This window comes from Centroberyx affinis, unplaced genomic scaffold (assembly GCF_046629955.1).
Source record: "Centroberyx affinis isolate AG114_WGS23_722 - 3 ecotype Tasmania unplaced genomic scaffold, CSIRO-AGI_Caff_v1 ptg000543l_1, whole genome shotgun sequence".
Classification (NCBI taxonomy): domain Eukaryota; kingdom Metazoa; phylum Chordata; class Actinopteri; order Beryciformes; family Berycidae; genus Centroberyx; species Centroberyx affinis.
Window position 1 is genome coordinate 2,480 of NW_027279190.1, and position 17,395 is coordinate 19,874.

Consider the following 17,395-nt stretch of genomic DNA (forward strand, 5'->3'; position numbering starts at 1 on the left):
AAAAAATTACCTGGAGAATCTAGGTGTCTGTATCTGTCTGACAACATGACATGAAAGATTTCTGATGCAGCCGCAATACGCCCCCCCCCCCCCCAACACACACACACACTCCCTCCCACACATGCACACACACACCCAAACACTGCTTTTTACACCCCTCTCCTTGCGCCGCCTTCATCCCTCTCAGAAAAGTGTGGGATGAGTGTGTGAATATGATGAGTGTTGACAGGATGAGGGGGAGTGCTGCTGGTCCCACTCGCTCCATCAGGCCTAATGCTGGCTGGCAGGGCCGGGTCAGGTGGTGGTGTGTTCAGGGACAGTCGCATGGTGGCATGGTCCTGACAGCACAAGGGGTAACGCCAAAAAAGGACCTGGTCTCATTCATTTCAACAGTAGCTTCCAAGTAAACACCGCATAAGACTGCATACTACTGCATACTACCTCATACTACCACATACTACCGCTTACTACCACATAATACTGCATACTACCACATAGTGCTGCATACTACCACATACTACCGCATATAAAACACGACACACAAATGCACACAGATGATTCCTAATCCATAGAACTTGCTGCTTTCTTGAGTTTAGTTTTTATCTGTGTGTCTTCCTTGTATAGTATATATTTTTTTGTCATTATATACATAGTATGGATTGGGATGAGATGTCCTGCTGTTAGTGCAGTATGAATTAACTTGGCCATGAATCTCAATGCATCTCGCTGCCCCTGGACACTTCTTCTTCATCAGAATGAAAAATAAACTTTGGAATGAAGAGGGGAATTCTTCATGCATCTCTGTACATCATGTCCACACAAATGGAAACAAAAATAAACCAGACAACCCAGAGGACAAAATGTGATGTTATTGTGAGGTCATCACCGGGTCACTCGTGTTTCTAAAAAGGAGAAACAACTGTAGCCAAAGTTCAACTTTATTCCGCTCAGTACACGTACATGCAAAGAAAGACAATGTCGATAGTGACTGTCAAGTTTCACCTTCTATATAACTGATCGTTTATCTTTCCAACAGGTGCCGGGGAGTCAGGGAAGAGCACCATTGTAAAGCAGATGAAGTAAGTCACAGAAACAATCTTTCTCTTAGTTCATTTCTTTCTTATGCCTTGACCCCTCTGGTTTAGCTGTGGCACGGCCATGGATTCTAAGAAGAACTTTAACTATACAAAAGTTTTTTCACTGTTTCACACAATAAACTATGGGTAGAAGAATAATGAAGCTGCCAAGTGTCTTTCTATGTTTTGCTGTTCTCTTAGTCCCGGGCTGAAAGGAAATGTCGTTTCAGGTGTGGAAGATGTGCTCGTTTATGTGCTAGCCGGCTAAACAGTAGAGCTACAAACAGAACCATACGCCACCACCGGGTTAAACACAGCTAATGGAGACGTTTGATTCTATGTTTCCAGTCAAACTTCCCATACTTCACTGATCTTATCTCCCACGTATGGCTCAGACAATCAGGCACTGACCATGAGGCTTATCAAATTGCAGCACGATGTTATAGCTCAGTAGAGTTTGCATTAACCATGTCATGATTAGATAAGATAATCCTGTCTTCCTTTTCCTTGTGTGCGGTTTCAAGGGGGAAGCCTGGCCTTTCCTGCTTGTTATTGTCTTTGGCTGCTTATAGCACAAGAATAGTGTTAAGAGTTTGTGAACAGAGAGGATGTTGTAATGCCTGTGCACCAATCGGTGCGCACACACACACACACACACACACCCACACACACACACACACACACACACACACATACACACACAGTTGCAGGGCCCTAAATGGCTTAATTATTCACATTCCTCTGGGCTAGCCAGGCATTGAATCCATTTTTTATGAGCTTAGAGCAAGAACAGTCTGGCGCTTTTTAAAGCCAGGTTATTAACACAGGCGTAGTGAAAAATCAATGCCGCAAGACAAAAACACGCACAACGTTTGCCTAACTTTACAGATGCAGATATCCTGTGTAAACATGAAATGGCAACCGGGAGTTAGGAAAACAATCATTGATTTCCTTATGAAATCAGGAAACTATATGTTTGCTAAAATATTATTTCTGTTCATAATCATTTGCATCAACATACTGTTAAAAGCATGTGGGGTCTTCGTGTGCTCGCTCCATACTGCCTTCTGCATCTTGATGAAGTCGGGATGCTAGCATCACAAGACAATACACACACACACACACACACATAAACACAGATTTGTGCACAAACACGCATTAAATACAGTTTGCTTCTCTGTGCATTACAATCTCAGGCTTAGAATATTAACGGTACATGAGGCAAGCAGCAGGGATTTCTTAGGATCTACTGGCTGCTGAAGAGTTAAGGCATTTCCACTGTATGGCAGACCCACTTCTGCATGGCATCCTGCATGCTGACACGATAAGCATGATACAGACTTACACATGTGTCTTTGCAGATAAAGTAGCTAGCCGCACACAAAAAAGCAGTACATTTTGAATTTTAACATTTTTAGCCTTCCCAACAGCCAACCCAAATATCCTTCTTGAAGGGTTTCTGTTTCTTAATCACACCACTTAAATCATTCCTGTTGATGTATTAATTCATTTAAAGCAGTTTCATTTGCTATAATTTTATTCACCTTGATGTTTGATTTATTGAAGGATGCTGCTAAAATAACCTTATCGTTTATTATTCAGTCATTCCTGATTGCTTTGAAACTGCATTTGATTGAATGCTTTAATTTTCCACAAGTAGTTAGCAGCAAACATTTCTCACCATAATAATTGCCATTTTATTACATACTCTAATACACACTCTTATTTAAGAAATGTTGCATTTTTTCTTGTCGTTCTCAGGATCATCCATGAAGATGGCTACTCAGAAGATGAGTGTAAGCAGTACCGAGCCGTGGTTTACAGTAATACCATCCAGTCCATTATGGCCATTGTTAAAGCTATGGCCAATCTCAAGATAGACTACAGCAACGCTAGCAGAACGGTAAGACACACACACACACACACACACACACACACACACACACACACACACACACACACACACACACACACACCACTATAACTTTGAAGAGTTTCCCTTGACTTGTATTAATTTGCAACTACTAAACTTCACCCTAAAAGTGAGTGGAAGCAATTTACAAACTGAGACGCTGTTTGCCATGCCCTTTGGATATGTTCCGGATTGAGCCAATGCTCAACAACTATAAAAGTAAAAAGGAGCTATTTTGTTGTTAAATGATAAATTTGACTGGCGGAAATGCAGGGTGCCTCAAGTATCCATGGAACTTTCATAAATACATGAGAGTTAAACTAATCAAACAGTAAAGCAAAGCTTGCTACGTTGTTATGTACTAATAACAAAAGACTCTTGGTTCCCAGCATGCATTGCAGTAGATGCAGACAGCATGCTACTTGTTGCTGAGAAGTAGTTAGCTAGTGTGGTCTTCTTATTAAAGGTTATAAACCTGTGCACAATTTGTCGTTATTGAAAGAACAAACATAACACTTACTACCACAGTCAATTAAGACATGGACAGTTGACTTTAACATTGACTTTAACAAATAGTCACTTTTTTGTGCAACTTAAAGAGAAAGTCTGAGTAATATATGATGTTAAATGTTGAGCAATTATATGAAGAAATTAGCTCAAATGGCATGTGAAGGCTTTTAAAATGTCATTTTAAATTGTAGCATGGTTCTTTGTACTTTGCATGGTTCTCAGGCAAAAAAATCCAAATAAATTTTATTTTGTTTTTATTGCACAACAAAAACTAAAAGAGGGTGCATACTTTGAGTGTGACTGTAAATTACAAACACACATGCACATGCACACACCACAAGCACACAAACCACAAACCCTCCATGCCCCCTCCCACCCACACCCACACCCACAGCCCCAACACACATACCCACACCCACAGCCCCAACACACACACACACACACACACACACACACACACACACACACACACACACTCAAACTCAGTGCTTCCCTCAGTGAAGCACTGAGATTGATGGAACCACTGAAGGGTCACTGGCCGGCAGGCTCTGAGTAAAACAGCTATTAAGTGTGAGTGTGAGAGGGAGAGAGTCGACCAGACTGAAAGCTTCGTCATCAGCGTCTGAGATTGCAGATAAATCAAGGTTCTGTTTATCTGCCATCTGTGGACAGATCACGCTCTCACTCTGGCCACAACAAAACAAAGCCTGTGTTATCAGCAGCATCTTACAGCTGTGCACAGACATGCTGCAGTCATTAAGACCCAGGCTCACCCAGGATTGAATCCCACCATAACTTTCCTTCCTTTGTCTCCACTACTCTGTGTCCCTTTCAGCTTTCCTACACTCAAGATAGAAAAAAAACTAAGCTAGGTGGACTACTATTATCCTTAAAAAAACATTTTACTGATGCACTAAACCAGTGGAAAAAGATTATCTCAAGGCTGTGATGTGATCTCTGATCTCTGCCTTCATGCCCTCTCTCCATTCTTGGTCAATCAGGGAACTGCAAGCTATGCCCATCTTTTAACCCAGTTAAATATGGAATCCAGTGATTTCCAACATTCACCTGTCCACAGCAGCCTTCTATTAAGGGTAAAATGCTGCTGGTGCTGTAAACTCCACAGGGACATAATTCTCTCCAAGCCTATCTAACCTGCAGGAAAACAATCATTGTTTCATAGACTTCACTCCCTCAATCGTTGATCTACACTTCCCTCAAAGTTGCAATGCAGTCGTAGAAATAGAAAGAGAAGAGGATGTAAGTGTACTTACAGCCATAAGGGCCAGCAGCAACAACAACGAAGTGTGGAAGAAAAGGACAGGCCACTGTGTGCTGTTTTGGGATCAGATTTATTTAAAACTGCTGGCAGGACACATTTTAACAGCACGTTTACTCTGCCAGATGCTCTCTGCAGCGTCAGGAGCACCGCAAGTTAATTCCTTGTTTCGAGGCCCTTTGAGCTGTCACCTGCAAAGGTGGCCTAGACTTTTCTTGTTTTACGTTTTCTTAAACCATTGTCGTTTATCATTTTTATGTCTTCTATAATTTCAGTATTTGCTCCTCCTATTTGTCTAGAGACTTAGGTCTGCCATACATTCCCAGCTTCATTCTACATCTCATCTGGAATCTGGAACACACACACACACACACACACACACACACACACGCTCATAGGCACATGCACGTTCATCAAACACTCTCAGAGATACATACAGACACACATACACACACACACACACACACACACCATCAACACTACCAACACTCAGTGCATTAGACAGAGATCCAGTCTGCTGAACATTTATCAGCCTCTGAACAAGCTGTCAGTGAAGTCCAAGAGTTTGTGAACTCAGTCCTGCGGTGGAGTCTGAGAACTTGTCAATGTGATTTTAGTGAGTAGCTGGAGTGTGTGTACTGTAACCGAGGCTGTAATAGAAGGACTGAGGACTCTGCTGTGGTCATTAGAACAGGATGGATAGACACAGTCTTTCCAGTCTCTCTATAACAGATCTGTCAAATGGCTGTGTACATACTCTCACAGCCTCCCACACATGCCAATTAGTGTACTGGCCTGCCCATATTTTCGCACAGTATAAATGCACACACAGAGAGAGTGGCTCATTAAGTACATGCATGTAACTTGCACACTCACACATACACAACCATCTACCCTATCTGATATTTGCTGTTTACTTTAGTTAGGTAGAGGGAGCAAGAAAACCGGAGAGAAAAAAGAAAGACGGATAAATGGAAAGAAAGCATTCAGGTTCTGGATGCCCCAAAGACTCATTCCAATATAAATAATTTGTAACCCAACAGCTGAACTCGGAGAACAGTCCCCTAAGTTGTGTGTAGCCCACCAGTCAAAATCTCACCTCTACTGCTTCTAAACAAAGTACCACTGGAATAAATCAAATTGGACTAGAAACTAGAAATTAGATTAAAGATTAAAATCAAATTAGACTAGAAACTAGAAATGAATTGTTATCTGATGGACTGATCCTCACTAAGTGGCTCAGTGACCACCAATTGGCAATAGAAAAATGATAGAAAAAGATATAAAAAAGACATGGCTACCCATAGAGGAGTGTATATGGTCACTGTCTGACGTTGAGATAGAGATGCACTTGCTCCTCAAATGTGAAAAATACACAGTAATAGAGTCTTTCCATGATAAAATTTAGAAATTAATGCCAGAATTTCTTCACTTTAAGGATGGAGAACAGCCCCTCTTGTAGCCAGATATACAGTATGTCACAAAATGAGAGGAGATACTGAGTGACTACATCTGATCTGAGTGTCCTTTATACTGATTTCTTACTTTTGTTTTAACTCATTTATCTATTTGTTTTTCTCTTTTTAATTGGTTATACATTACTGAATCTACCCATCATTTTGATTTTCCTTATACACAATCGCTAGCTGCATACACTTTAGATAGTGTTACTGTTACTCCACTACCAAGAAATACTGACACACGTGTGCACACGTGCGCATTCACACACAGACACACACACACACACACACACACACACACACACACACACATTTACACACACACGTACACTCGCTAATACAAATGCACACTAATACAGGGCAGCGATTAATTATTACTTTTTATTATAATGCATTTTATCATCACTCACTGTAATTGAAGCCTGGGAATATTGTTAATTTTTAACATTCATGCTAGTGAAAACAAAGAGAATTGAAGAGCTAGGGTGCAGTCACCAGGAAATCCACTGTCACTGCCGTTAATTTATTACTAAAACCACACATTATTTATAACTGCTTGTTGAACAGGCAGACACCTTGGCCCTGAGTAACACTAATATGCCTCACATATCTGACATTTGCACAGCCGAGATTGGCTGGCTTCGGCTTATTATAGGTGTCAGTGATATCATAACATTATATTACTGTTGTCTTAACCTTTGCATCCTTGGCAATAGTTCACAGCCACAGCCCCTATGACTAACTATTATTTATTTAGCTTAATGTATCAAAATAAGCAGATCTACTAATGGCTAAAAAGATCTTTGACTGCCTATGGAGCATTCTTGCAGGTGGTTTCTATTTGCTGTGTCACATCCACTCATTATAGATCAAGCAGTACATCCTTGGCTGAGAGCTCTACTGTTAGCTCTACTGTTGATCACAAACATTATGCACTTCTTCTGTATATTCCGTTTGTTTTGTGTTAGGAAATGGCTTTTCTCTTTCCCTGAGAGTGAAGCATTCTCTTTATATGCCATATTTCACTTTGGTAGAATGTTTTCACTTTTTGAGTGCTTTTTGGAGTTCAACAGCAGTCAACCACCAAAACTGCATTATTATTTCTAATACACACACAGAACTTTACAGTGGACCCAGTGTTTGCACTCTTAACAAAAAGGTTTACCGAAAATATATGTCAGGTGCGCAGGACAAGCAAATGATCAATGTATTGAAGAAAGTAGCCCGCACACTGACAAAAAATACAGAAGAGGCGCCTCAGATGCGAAAAAAAGGGAAAGTATTTATTTACATAATGCCCAACAAAAAAGTGTCAAAAGTGCAGTGAACAAACAACAGGTGAATGAAGATCCTCAGCACCATACAAGACTCACTGACCTATTTATAGACTCCTCCAAAATCAGTGTGAGCCAATCAGAGAAACTAGTGACAAACAGGGAGTGCCAACAATCAGTTCATCAACAAGGCAGCTGAGGCCATAGGAAGTCCATACAATTGCATGGGTACAGACAATTTTCAGGTGTGATTTGGCATGAGACTATGGAAATACATTGTGGCATATCCAGACAGGGCTCTGCAAGAAGGGACATGAGAGTTACAAAAAGGTTACAAAAACATTACAAGAAACAGGCAAGAGATCATTCTTGATTCAGACCATCCGGATATAGAGTTTTCCTGTAGAAAATCCATTTACATTCTGACCTGTCTGTCTTTTGGTCTTAAGACCGAAACGTTCACTGTACTTGTGCCACTTTGTTGTTGGGCACTATGTAAATAAATATTTGACCTTTTTTCGCATCTGAGGAGCCTCTTCTGTTGTTTTTTGTCGGTGTGCTGGCTACTTTCTTCAACCCATTGATGCCATGTCCAGGGGAAATGGCTTTCAAAAAGTTAGACTTATTTTTAAAATTAGTTTTGACAGTAATCCCCTTATTGTGACTTTCTATCCACAACCCTGTCCTGTGTCCTTATCGCCCCCTGCAGGATGACGCCCGTCAGCTCTTTGCCCTGTCTGCAGCTGCTGAGGAGCAGGGCATTCTGCCTGACGACCTGGCCAATGTGATCAGGCGATTGTGGGCTGACAGCGGCATACAGAGCTGCTTTGCACGGTCGCGAGAGTACCAGCTCAACGACTCAGCAGCATAGTGAGTGTGAATGCGTGTGTATATTCTGTATTGTGATGCTTCATAAGAATTGAATAGTGTTTTTTTTTCCTTCAGTTCTTTCATACACTGTAGAAATGTACAGGTCTCTCTGACTGTCACGGCGCTCCCTTCACTTCCACCTCTACCTGCACATCAATCAATATGCAATCTGCTCCTGCACACACCCCACTCTGTTTCACCACTATAAATGTAAATGTAGCCAAGTGAGAAACCACTTAGCCACCCGTAAAATCTACTCTTCTCCCCATCCTGCACATCTATTTGTCATTCAAATTAGAAAATAAGATGGCAGTCCCTTACAGTTCAGCAATTCACACACTTTCTTGAAAATATTGTTTTAATAAGAATTTAAAACAGCACTGAGAAAATGTATCATAAAACAACACTGAGAAAATGTATCAACTGAGATTGTGAGAAGGAGTTTCGTATTTGTTTACTTCTGGTTGGTGGTTGCGCCAATTAGTTGCCTGTCGGTGTCATATCAGCTTTAATGAGTGCTGTTTAATATCCCTGACAATGTTGCCACTAGGCAGGCTGTACTTGTTGGATTGTGTTGTGACTGATCTAATGGTGCAGCCCTTTCAGCTACATGCCTTTTTCACATGCTGCTGCAGTGGAAAACCTTCACTTCTAGGGAGCTATAGAGTCTACTCTGGAAAGATAGTCCAATAACATCCACTGAGTGATTATTTCTCCCTCTCTGGGTTTGATTCTCTGATATTCTAACCCCATAGGCAGAGCATAGAATAGTCTCTGTCTTTGGGGATGAAAACATTAGACTCAGAAATAGCTTTCTCTCAAGGACAATGAACACATGCTTCTAAATAAACTATGAGAATTGATATTTGTGGTAATAAAACCCCAGGGTGACTCCTGAATGAACTATTCATAGAGACGATTGTGGAACAAGCTGAAAATATTGATACCCACTGTTTTACGTGGCAGTGCTATAGAATAGCTATCCTAGCTGAGTCACAACTGTTGCAACATGCCATATATTCACGGTTGCTCAGTCTACCTATGATACCATTTGTCTAAGTGGAAATGTCCAAATCTGGCCCATGCATCTGAAATGGCTCCTATCATATGATACTTAAACTGGTATCTATTAAGACTGTAAAGAGCCAAAAAGAGATATGTTTTTAATGGATGCAAATATTTGATTTCCTTCTGGCACTATCTTTTTGAACAACTCACTAAATCTGACAGGTTTTGTCTGTTCATTAATTATTATCATTGTACTGATGTGACATGCATGAATGACTAGATCTCTGTAATTGAAATGCTGTACACATCTCTCTCTGTGTGTCTGTTCTGTGTTTGTGAAGCGTAGGCTGGCTGGGCCACTAAATCTCCCAGCTGGCCTTGGAGGATGATGTAATGCTTGTGTAAGTGGAGCAGGATGTATCAAGCATGGAGCAGACACCTCCACTCTCCCCTACTGACCAACAGCCTGTCTTAAGGGAATAGGGAAAGGCAGGAAGGGTTGGAGAAGTGAGAAGGGAAGTTGGAAACGAGGAGAGGAGAAAGGGAGGGAAAGTGAAAGAAATGCAGCTGAAATCAATAGAGGGAGAGAAGGAATACCACCCACTTTCTTCTTCCTCTGTGTGAATACTTTCATCATTGACAAAACTGTCATGTCTGTGTTGCAGAGGCCCTGTCTAATTTTTCTTTCACAGATCCGAAAAATTTTGCATGTACTTTCAACATCGCTCTTACAGGCACCATGTAACCTAAGGTTTGCTATCTTACTTTCTGGGATGCAAATGATGTTGAAAGCTTGATCTCACTTTAAGCCTGTTCACTGCCCTGGGATTTTGTACCAAAATAGATCACAGTAGGATGTTCAAATTATCCATTTGTTTTCCCTACTCCAGTACCATACATAAAATCCACTGAAGTGGAGCAAAACAGTAAGGAATATGCATGTTGCCATAGAAATCTCCTCACTGAGGGTAGTGCATAGTACAAATGGGTCTGGGGACAATGCCTCAGTGGTCTAACTATCAGACATTTATAGTAAAGAAACGTGCACAATATTATACTGCTGTACCTGATTTTACCATAACTTAATTATTACAATACCTTACTCAGTTATAGCAAAACCCGGTACAGCAGTTTTGACTGCATCACAATATTATGCTGCAGTCAAAACTGCTGTACCAGGTTTTGCCATAACTTAATTATTACAAGACCTTACTCAGTATAGTCATTGTGTCTGATGAAAAGCCACCAAGTGGAGATTGGCAGTCTATTATTGAGTGCAGCAACTCAGAAAAGTAGTATGTGACTCACTTCATGCAGTAAGTCAGACATGAAGATACTTCCCAAAATTGCTACAGTCAAGCAAAAGAGACACTTATTGTGTTGCATGGTGAGTCAGGCCAGTGTGTATGTGTGCATGTACAACTTATGTGTTTTCCTGTTTTTTTTGCTCTTGCAGCTACCTGAATGACCTGGAAAGGATAGCCAAGGCAGACTACATCCCCAGCCAGCAAGACGTGCTGCGGACTCGAGTCAAGACTACTGGCATCGTGGAGACTCACTTCACTTTCAAGGAACTGCACTTCAAGTAAGAGCACATAGCATCAACCATAAGTCTGATTTTATCGAAGTATCATTTTTGGAAAATCCACACACAACAAAGACCCTCTGTCTCTCTTTCACTGAAACAAAGTGCATCAGCCATTTTGCTTCCGATGTGAGAGTTCATGGCACGTCTGAGTGATTCACCCACATTCAGGGGGCAGGTCAATGTGTATGAACTGTTAGTGTATTCGACCATTCGGTCATGTGATAATGGTAATGTGACCCCAAGTGTTTACTGACCTCTGATGCCAACTGGCAGTGTATATGCTGAGAGACTGCTTGCCATAACAACTATGTCAAATAACAAGCGCAAGACACACAAAAACACAAGAAGCATCACCTGTCTAGTTGTTTTTACCAACACTCAGAATATAATGTAACTTTTCCCGGTGATGTTTTGGGAGAGCACCTATATAGAAACCTAAATTGGATGTTAGAGGAAAAGATGAAGTTACAGCTGACACTGCTGAAAATGAAATGGCCCACTCAGCAGTTTAGAAGCCAAATTGTATCAGCAAACTGTTGCTTGATTATGACAATTATTCCAAGAGTTGAAAATGGTGTATGACTACTCACTCCCACTATCCAAGCCATGCCATCAAGTTATATATAACTCCTGTCTTAGTCATGGGATAGATTTTCATATTTTATAATAGATCTACACACCTGTGGAGTAGTTTTGTTCCATGTTAGTATTCTGTCAGACAGCTGTTTAAGATTGGGATGTGTGTTTTTACTCTGCTAGGTTTATTTTTTTACTGCTATCTGCAATTGACTTTGACATGAACCCTGAACTCTTAAGTGTTTATACCTTTGATAACAGAATTTAGGACTGAAGCAGTAGAGTGGTGCATTAGAGTTGTATTCTATTTGGATTGATTATCACTGTCACGATATACCTGATAAGTCTCCTGTTAACTGGGAAGAGCAAGTGTATAAAATGCTCTGAGCTTTGGTGAGGGGGTCTGCAGGGTTTAACCAGCTGAACAGATCTGGCTGACAAATAAAGCTGTCCTTCTGTCTGTCTGAAGGCAGTCACATGGCTCTGCTGTGACCTGTTTCCAGATAAACTCTCTGATATTTACCTTCTGTCACAGCCTCAATATTTGGCCTGAATAATACATGGAGACAATCAATAAGAAGAAAGTCACGTTTTTATAATTCTATCCTGCTTGCCATAACAACTATGGAAAAAAAACCCAATACCTACATACAGAAAAATCGCGTCTTTTGACAAAAGCTTCATTTAGATTAAGATGGTACTTCTTTAGCACCTGCTCAGCTGGTAAGCAACAACTAAAACACACACTGTGGGTTAGCTGAAACATCACATTAGTCCTCTGTGTCTTCAAAGCATGAGTGTGGGGTACTGTGTGCTACCTCTAACTTTATCACTTCACCTGTCTGTAGGTATTGCTCACCTGTGACAGCTTCAATCAGGTCCTCAAATTCCCCATTAGCCAGTGTTTTGCTCTGAAGATAGAGGCCAGCAGTAACCTGCCTGCCTCCTCTAGCCCGCATTGACCCTGCAGTCTTTTATCAGATCCTGGTGCCTCTAATGGATGACTCTCCACCTCCTCCTCACCGCTTTTGTTCTCAAAGCAACCTCATGAAAACTTAATGTACATCTACGGATGGAATGTCACCCTCACTTTCTCCTTCCCTCCTTCTCCACCATCTTTCTTCTTCAATTCTTTGTTCTCCTCTATCAACTTTACCATATTGTTCTTTCATTGTGACCCCCACACGCGCACACACACACACACACACACACACACACTCACACACACACGCACACACACACACACACACACACACCATCTCTCTCCTTTGCTTCCTCTCCCCTGCAGAATGTTTGATGTGGGTGGCCAGCGCTCGGAGAGGAAGAAGTGGATCCACTGTTTTGAAGGAGTCACAGCCATTATCTTTTGTGTTGCGCTGAGTGCATATGACCTGGTGCTGGCTGAGGATGAGGAGATGGTGAGGAAGAACCACCATCTCGTATATCATTGTCAACATGCTACTGCGTGGAAAATATAACTGAACTGCTTTCATAAATCTGCTCCTGCATATTTTAAGCATGAGGTGGTCTAGATTGTAAGTTGTTAAAACGCATTAAACATTGCACAAACTCTTATTATGGCTGTAATAATAGTGCATTCCAGGTGGTACAATTGGCTCATTAGGCATAAATGGTTCATATACAGTACAGTGGAATCAATGGAGTATAATTATGCAATTAAAGGGAAATGTCCTGAAAGCAAATTTTTCAAGTGACTTGAACCATTTGACCCCAATTTCTTGAACTGTTGTGTGAATTTAGCGGGAGCAGGCGGGACCCAGGAGAGATGTGGTTTAAAGATGCTGTAAAGACCCTCCTCTGCACTATTATCCTTCAAATTTCAAATATTAAACAACATTGTCCCCTGGTGGCCGTTCTTTTGTATTGTTCTCCTTCAGTGGAGACCTAAGCCATAACCAAGTTTTCCTCTCTCTAGAACCGGATGCATGAGAGCATGAAGCTGTTTGACTCCATCTGCAACAACAAGTGGTTCACCGAGACCTCCATCATCCTATTCCTCAACAAGAAGGATCTGTTTGAGGAGAAGATTACTCGCAGCCCCCTGTCCATCTGCTTCCCAGAGTACTCAGGTAGTACAGGTTGACTAACAACATAGGAAAAACTCATCTGTCCTAAAATTTTTGATAATACCTGTTAGGGATGGGATGATATGCTTATCTCACAATATGATTTGATACAACCACGATACGATGTAATAAATAAAAGTTCAATGATAACAAGGTATGACCGAATTATGTTTATTTTCGAGCCACATTCTAGCTTGCAGCGACTTAAAAACATTACAAAGTGCAAATAATATAATTTTGAGAACTTGTGAAATTGTGATGGGCAAGCTGCCTTATTTGTCATTACTTAAGCAGAATAATTTTTTTTTTTTTGATATATTGACCCATCCCTAAAAGATGGTATATCCCACTCAGTCCCATGCTGTATAAGAAGTGGACATAAATTGTACATCTGATGCTTTTATGTTGTGGCTCCCATCCAGACTACTTTCTCATCTCTCCAAACTTTTGCTGCCTAGGAGCGAACAAGTACGATGAGGCAGCCAGTTACATTCAGACCAAGTTCGAGGACCTGAACAAGAAGAAGGACACCAAGGAGATCTACACCCACTTCACCTGTGCCACTGACACTAAAAACGTGCAGTTTGTCTTTGACGCTGTCACTGATGTCATCATTAAGAACAACCTGAAAGACTGTGGTCTTTTCTAAAGGTAGGCTAGAGGTGGGTGGAAATCTTGTGTGAAGCTTAATCAGAAACTTTATTGAGCTGTTTTTCCGCTAGAGTGAAAGATACAGTTGAGCCAGATCCAATCCTCGTTGTGTTGGGTACATCAGAGGGGATGGGATGGCTGAGTGTGCTTCAACAAAGCTTTATTGCTCACAGGTTAATTGTTGAAAAAAGAAAGAAGTACCCTCTGTTAAAATGTGGTTCAATGAACTAACCAACATATTACACCTAGAAAGAATTGGGTACGTTATTAAAGGGTGAGAGTGAGGGTTTTAGGGTGATTGGTATGGAAATTCCCCTTTTTCTTTTTCTCCTTTTTTATTTCTTTATTTTTTTCCATTTACTTTATTTTCTTCCATACTTAAAAACACGTGATGCATCACAATTCAATAAAAATATTTGAAATGAGTTCACTTTATTTAATTGTTTCCATGCCATTTAACAACATTTAACATTCAATTTTGTGTTTAGCAAGTATGATGTAAACTTCTAAGTGATATAATGGTTGAGGATCAGTTTGAGCATGATAAAGTAGGAAACATGAAGTTATTCCCTGTTACATTGGAAACGTCGAACAATAGCCCTACTCTCTATCGTCAATACATTTGTATTTGCTCTGTTTGTTATCTAAGACCCGTCTTTCCTTCTCATGCAGGACAATGTCCAATGCACATAGAGACTGCATGAGAGACTGCAACAGCCATGTGATGATTACTGCTTTTCATAATGAAAACCATAACAGACTGAATTCCTAGAGGGGAAGCCTGGCAGAACAATCACTGATCCCCAACCATCATGTTCTCCGTTTAATGTGTTCTTTTTATGTATTTCTTAATGCTCTAGATCAGGGGTTCTCAAACTTTGTCAAACTGAGGGCCTCCAAGTAGTTAGTTGTTAGGACAAGAACCCTTAAATAATTTGTATCGCACTATAAGGCAAACAGACTCCTTATCAATAGATTATTCTCCAGAAATTGAACAAACTGTCCCCATATTTTTTAAAAAAGAATCTCCATTTTTCCTTTTAGCAAATGTCAGTTTTCCCATGGCCAAGCAACAGGAAAGGTTGTTCAACCATTGAGTAACTGTTGGTAGTTCTGTATATTTCCATTGTATGGCAATCGCCTGTTTGGCCTTGAGAAGGTTAAGCGTAACAATTGTAGATTTGTTTTGCCAGAATTTCTGGATCCCTGGACAGTCCCAAAGACAGTGAATCAATGTACCTCACTGAGCTGCATCTTACACAGTCATCTGAATTGTTGCACTGAAAGCAGTATAATAAAGAAGGAGTTATATGTGTTCGCATAACCCACTTGTACTGCAAAATCTTGAATCTTGTGCTGCTGGTATCCCTAAATAATTTGTGACACTCGTCTGAGAATTGTTGTTTTAAAATTAGATTTGTAAAAAAAAAAAGGCTTAGCCGACTGGCTAGAAGTGGGAAATTAGCCGACTGGCTAGAAGTGGGAAATAATTGATGAAAAAGTAAAACTTCCCTACCCATTCTTTCTTCATGCCAATTGGTAAATGAAAATACAGCAAAATGAAATTGCTGTTCATCCTTAGTATGCCAAGGACCCCTGGATTCCCCCATACCATAGTTTGAGAACCGCTGCTCTAGATGGTAGATATTTAATTTGATGAGAGTCTCATTTTTGTATTCAGAGCTCTCAAATTTGGTTTGAATTTTGTTTTTTTGTTTTTTTAATTTCAGGTTTTTTTTTCTCCCTTTGGTTTTGAAATTGAGGTTAGAGAACAGAAAAAAATAACTTTTTATAAAAATGCATTACCTTTATGTTAACTAATGTTGGCATTTTATGAAACTTTTGATTGCACAGAGCTTATTTTTAGAAGAAACAAACAAGCATGGAGAATGACAATGGATTAAGGGAAAATTGTTTTTTGTACGATGTTTACACAGAACCAATATCCACAGCTGTACTATACTGCATTGTTCTGCATGACTGTCCATAGATTAGCCTGTATTCCTCACAAACTGAATAACATTCCTTAAGAAACAAAACAAACAAAAAATGTTATGTGTCACTTTAAAGATATCTGCAAGATTTTTAAGTGATTATGTCTGTTCGTAACATGAATTGTTCTATTCTGTTGTTTCATTCCAAGTCTTTTTATGTATGTTTGTGCCTTGATATCTGTTTACACTTGTTCTTTAGACATGTTATCTTCATAGTGTGAATTAGGGCTATTTCTACTCCAATTCAGTTCACACGACCCGTGATTTAAGACTCACCACAACAATGAGGCAGATAGATGATAGTCGTTCATAAATATTAAGATGCATTAAAGTCATTCACTTGTTAAATGTAAATAAAGTTTTGGTCACTTGATCTTTTATTCTGCAGTGTGGTTTGTCAAAAGATGATGCTGTTACTCGCACTTTGAACAAAACCCTCTCCATTCTGTTCCTACAAGTGTGCACTTATCCTCTAAATAAATGTAAAAGAATAGCATTTCTTCCAGTACACACACATACTTCAGCTCTTTATTTTTTAAATCTTTTGAGAGTGGTGGACTAGTGCACAGTTATCAGAAATGGTTTGAGAGGGAAGGATGCAGCACTTGCGTTGCACTAGAAACCTCACTATGCACCAATAGAGAGCTGTCGTTCATTCCTCACTGCAGCTTACACACAAAAAATGGAGGGGGTTCAAATTTTTCCAACTTTAAGTAAGCTATATGGGTGACAGGCATATATACTTGAATGGTTTAAAATGCAGGATGCTATTGGCACCCAAAGAGGTGGAGTGGTGGAATTCAGGTGAAACATCAGACCCACAGACACAAGTGAGTCTCTTGAATGGTTTGCTCATCTGCAAATGAAATGACAACTTTACAAGAGTCCAATACCATATTTGCATTGCAAAACGCTCATTAAGAAAAGAATGTCTGTGAATGGACTGTATGCATTGGGACAACAATACATTAAGGATCAGCAGACCATGCTCAGATAGCTCAAGAAGTGTGAAAAGACGTGAATTAGGGGCTGAAGAATGAATTGTGGTGACATGGGAGGTCCTGGCTCTCAGACTGAAGGGCTCCACAAGGTGGCGACATGTAAACACCA

At 40.3% G+C, this 17,395-nt stretch overlaps 1 protein-coding gene across 1 annotated transcript; it reads left to right on the top strand.

Moving 5' to 3' along the window:
• The first annotated feature begins 1,029 nt into the window (after nucleotides 1-1,029).
• Nucleotides 1,030-16,644, top strand: LOC139642906 (guanine nucleotide-binding protein G(i) subunit alpha-2). The gene is made up of 8 exons (XM_071517959.1): nucleotides 1,030-1,079; nucleotides 2,838-2,979; nucleotides 8,221-8,381; nucleotides 10,846-10,974; nucleotides 12,842-12,971; nucleotides 13,490-13,643; nucleotides 14,099-14,291; nucleotides 14,964-16,644. Exons 1-7 carry the CDS (start codon nucleotides 1,075-1,077, stop codon nucleotides 14,287-14,289), a joined length of 912 nt encoding a protein of 303 aa, XP_071374060.1. The 5' UTR covers nucleotides 1,030-1,074; the 3' UTR covers nucleotides 14,290-14,291; nucleotides 14,964-16,644.
• The last annotated feature ends 751 nt before the right edge of the window (nucleotides 16,645-17,395 follow it).

Coding starts and splice junctions, on each gene's coding strand:
- LOC139642906 (XM_071517959.1), top strand. Junction 2,980..8,220: donor ACAGCAACGCTAGCAGAACG/GTAAGACACACA, acceptor CGCCCCCTGCAG/GATGACGCCCGTCAGCTCTT. Junction 8,382..10,845: donor CTCAACGACTCAGCAGCATA/GTGAGTGTGAAT, acceptor TTGCTCTTGCAG/CTACCTGAATGACCTGGAAA.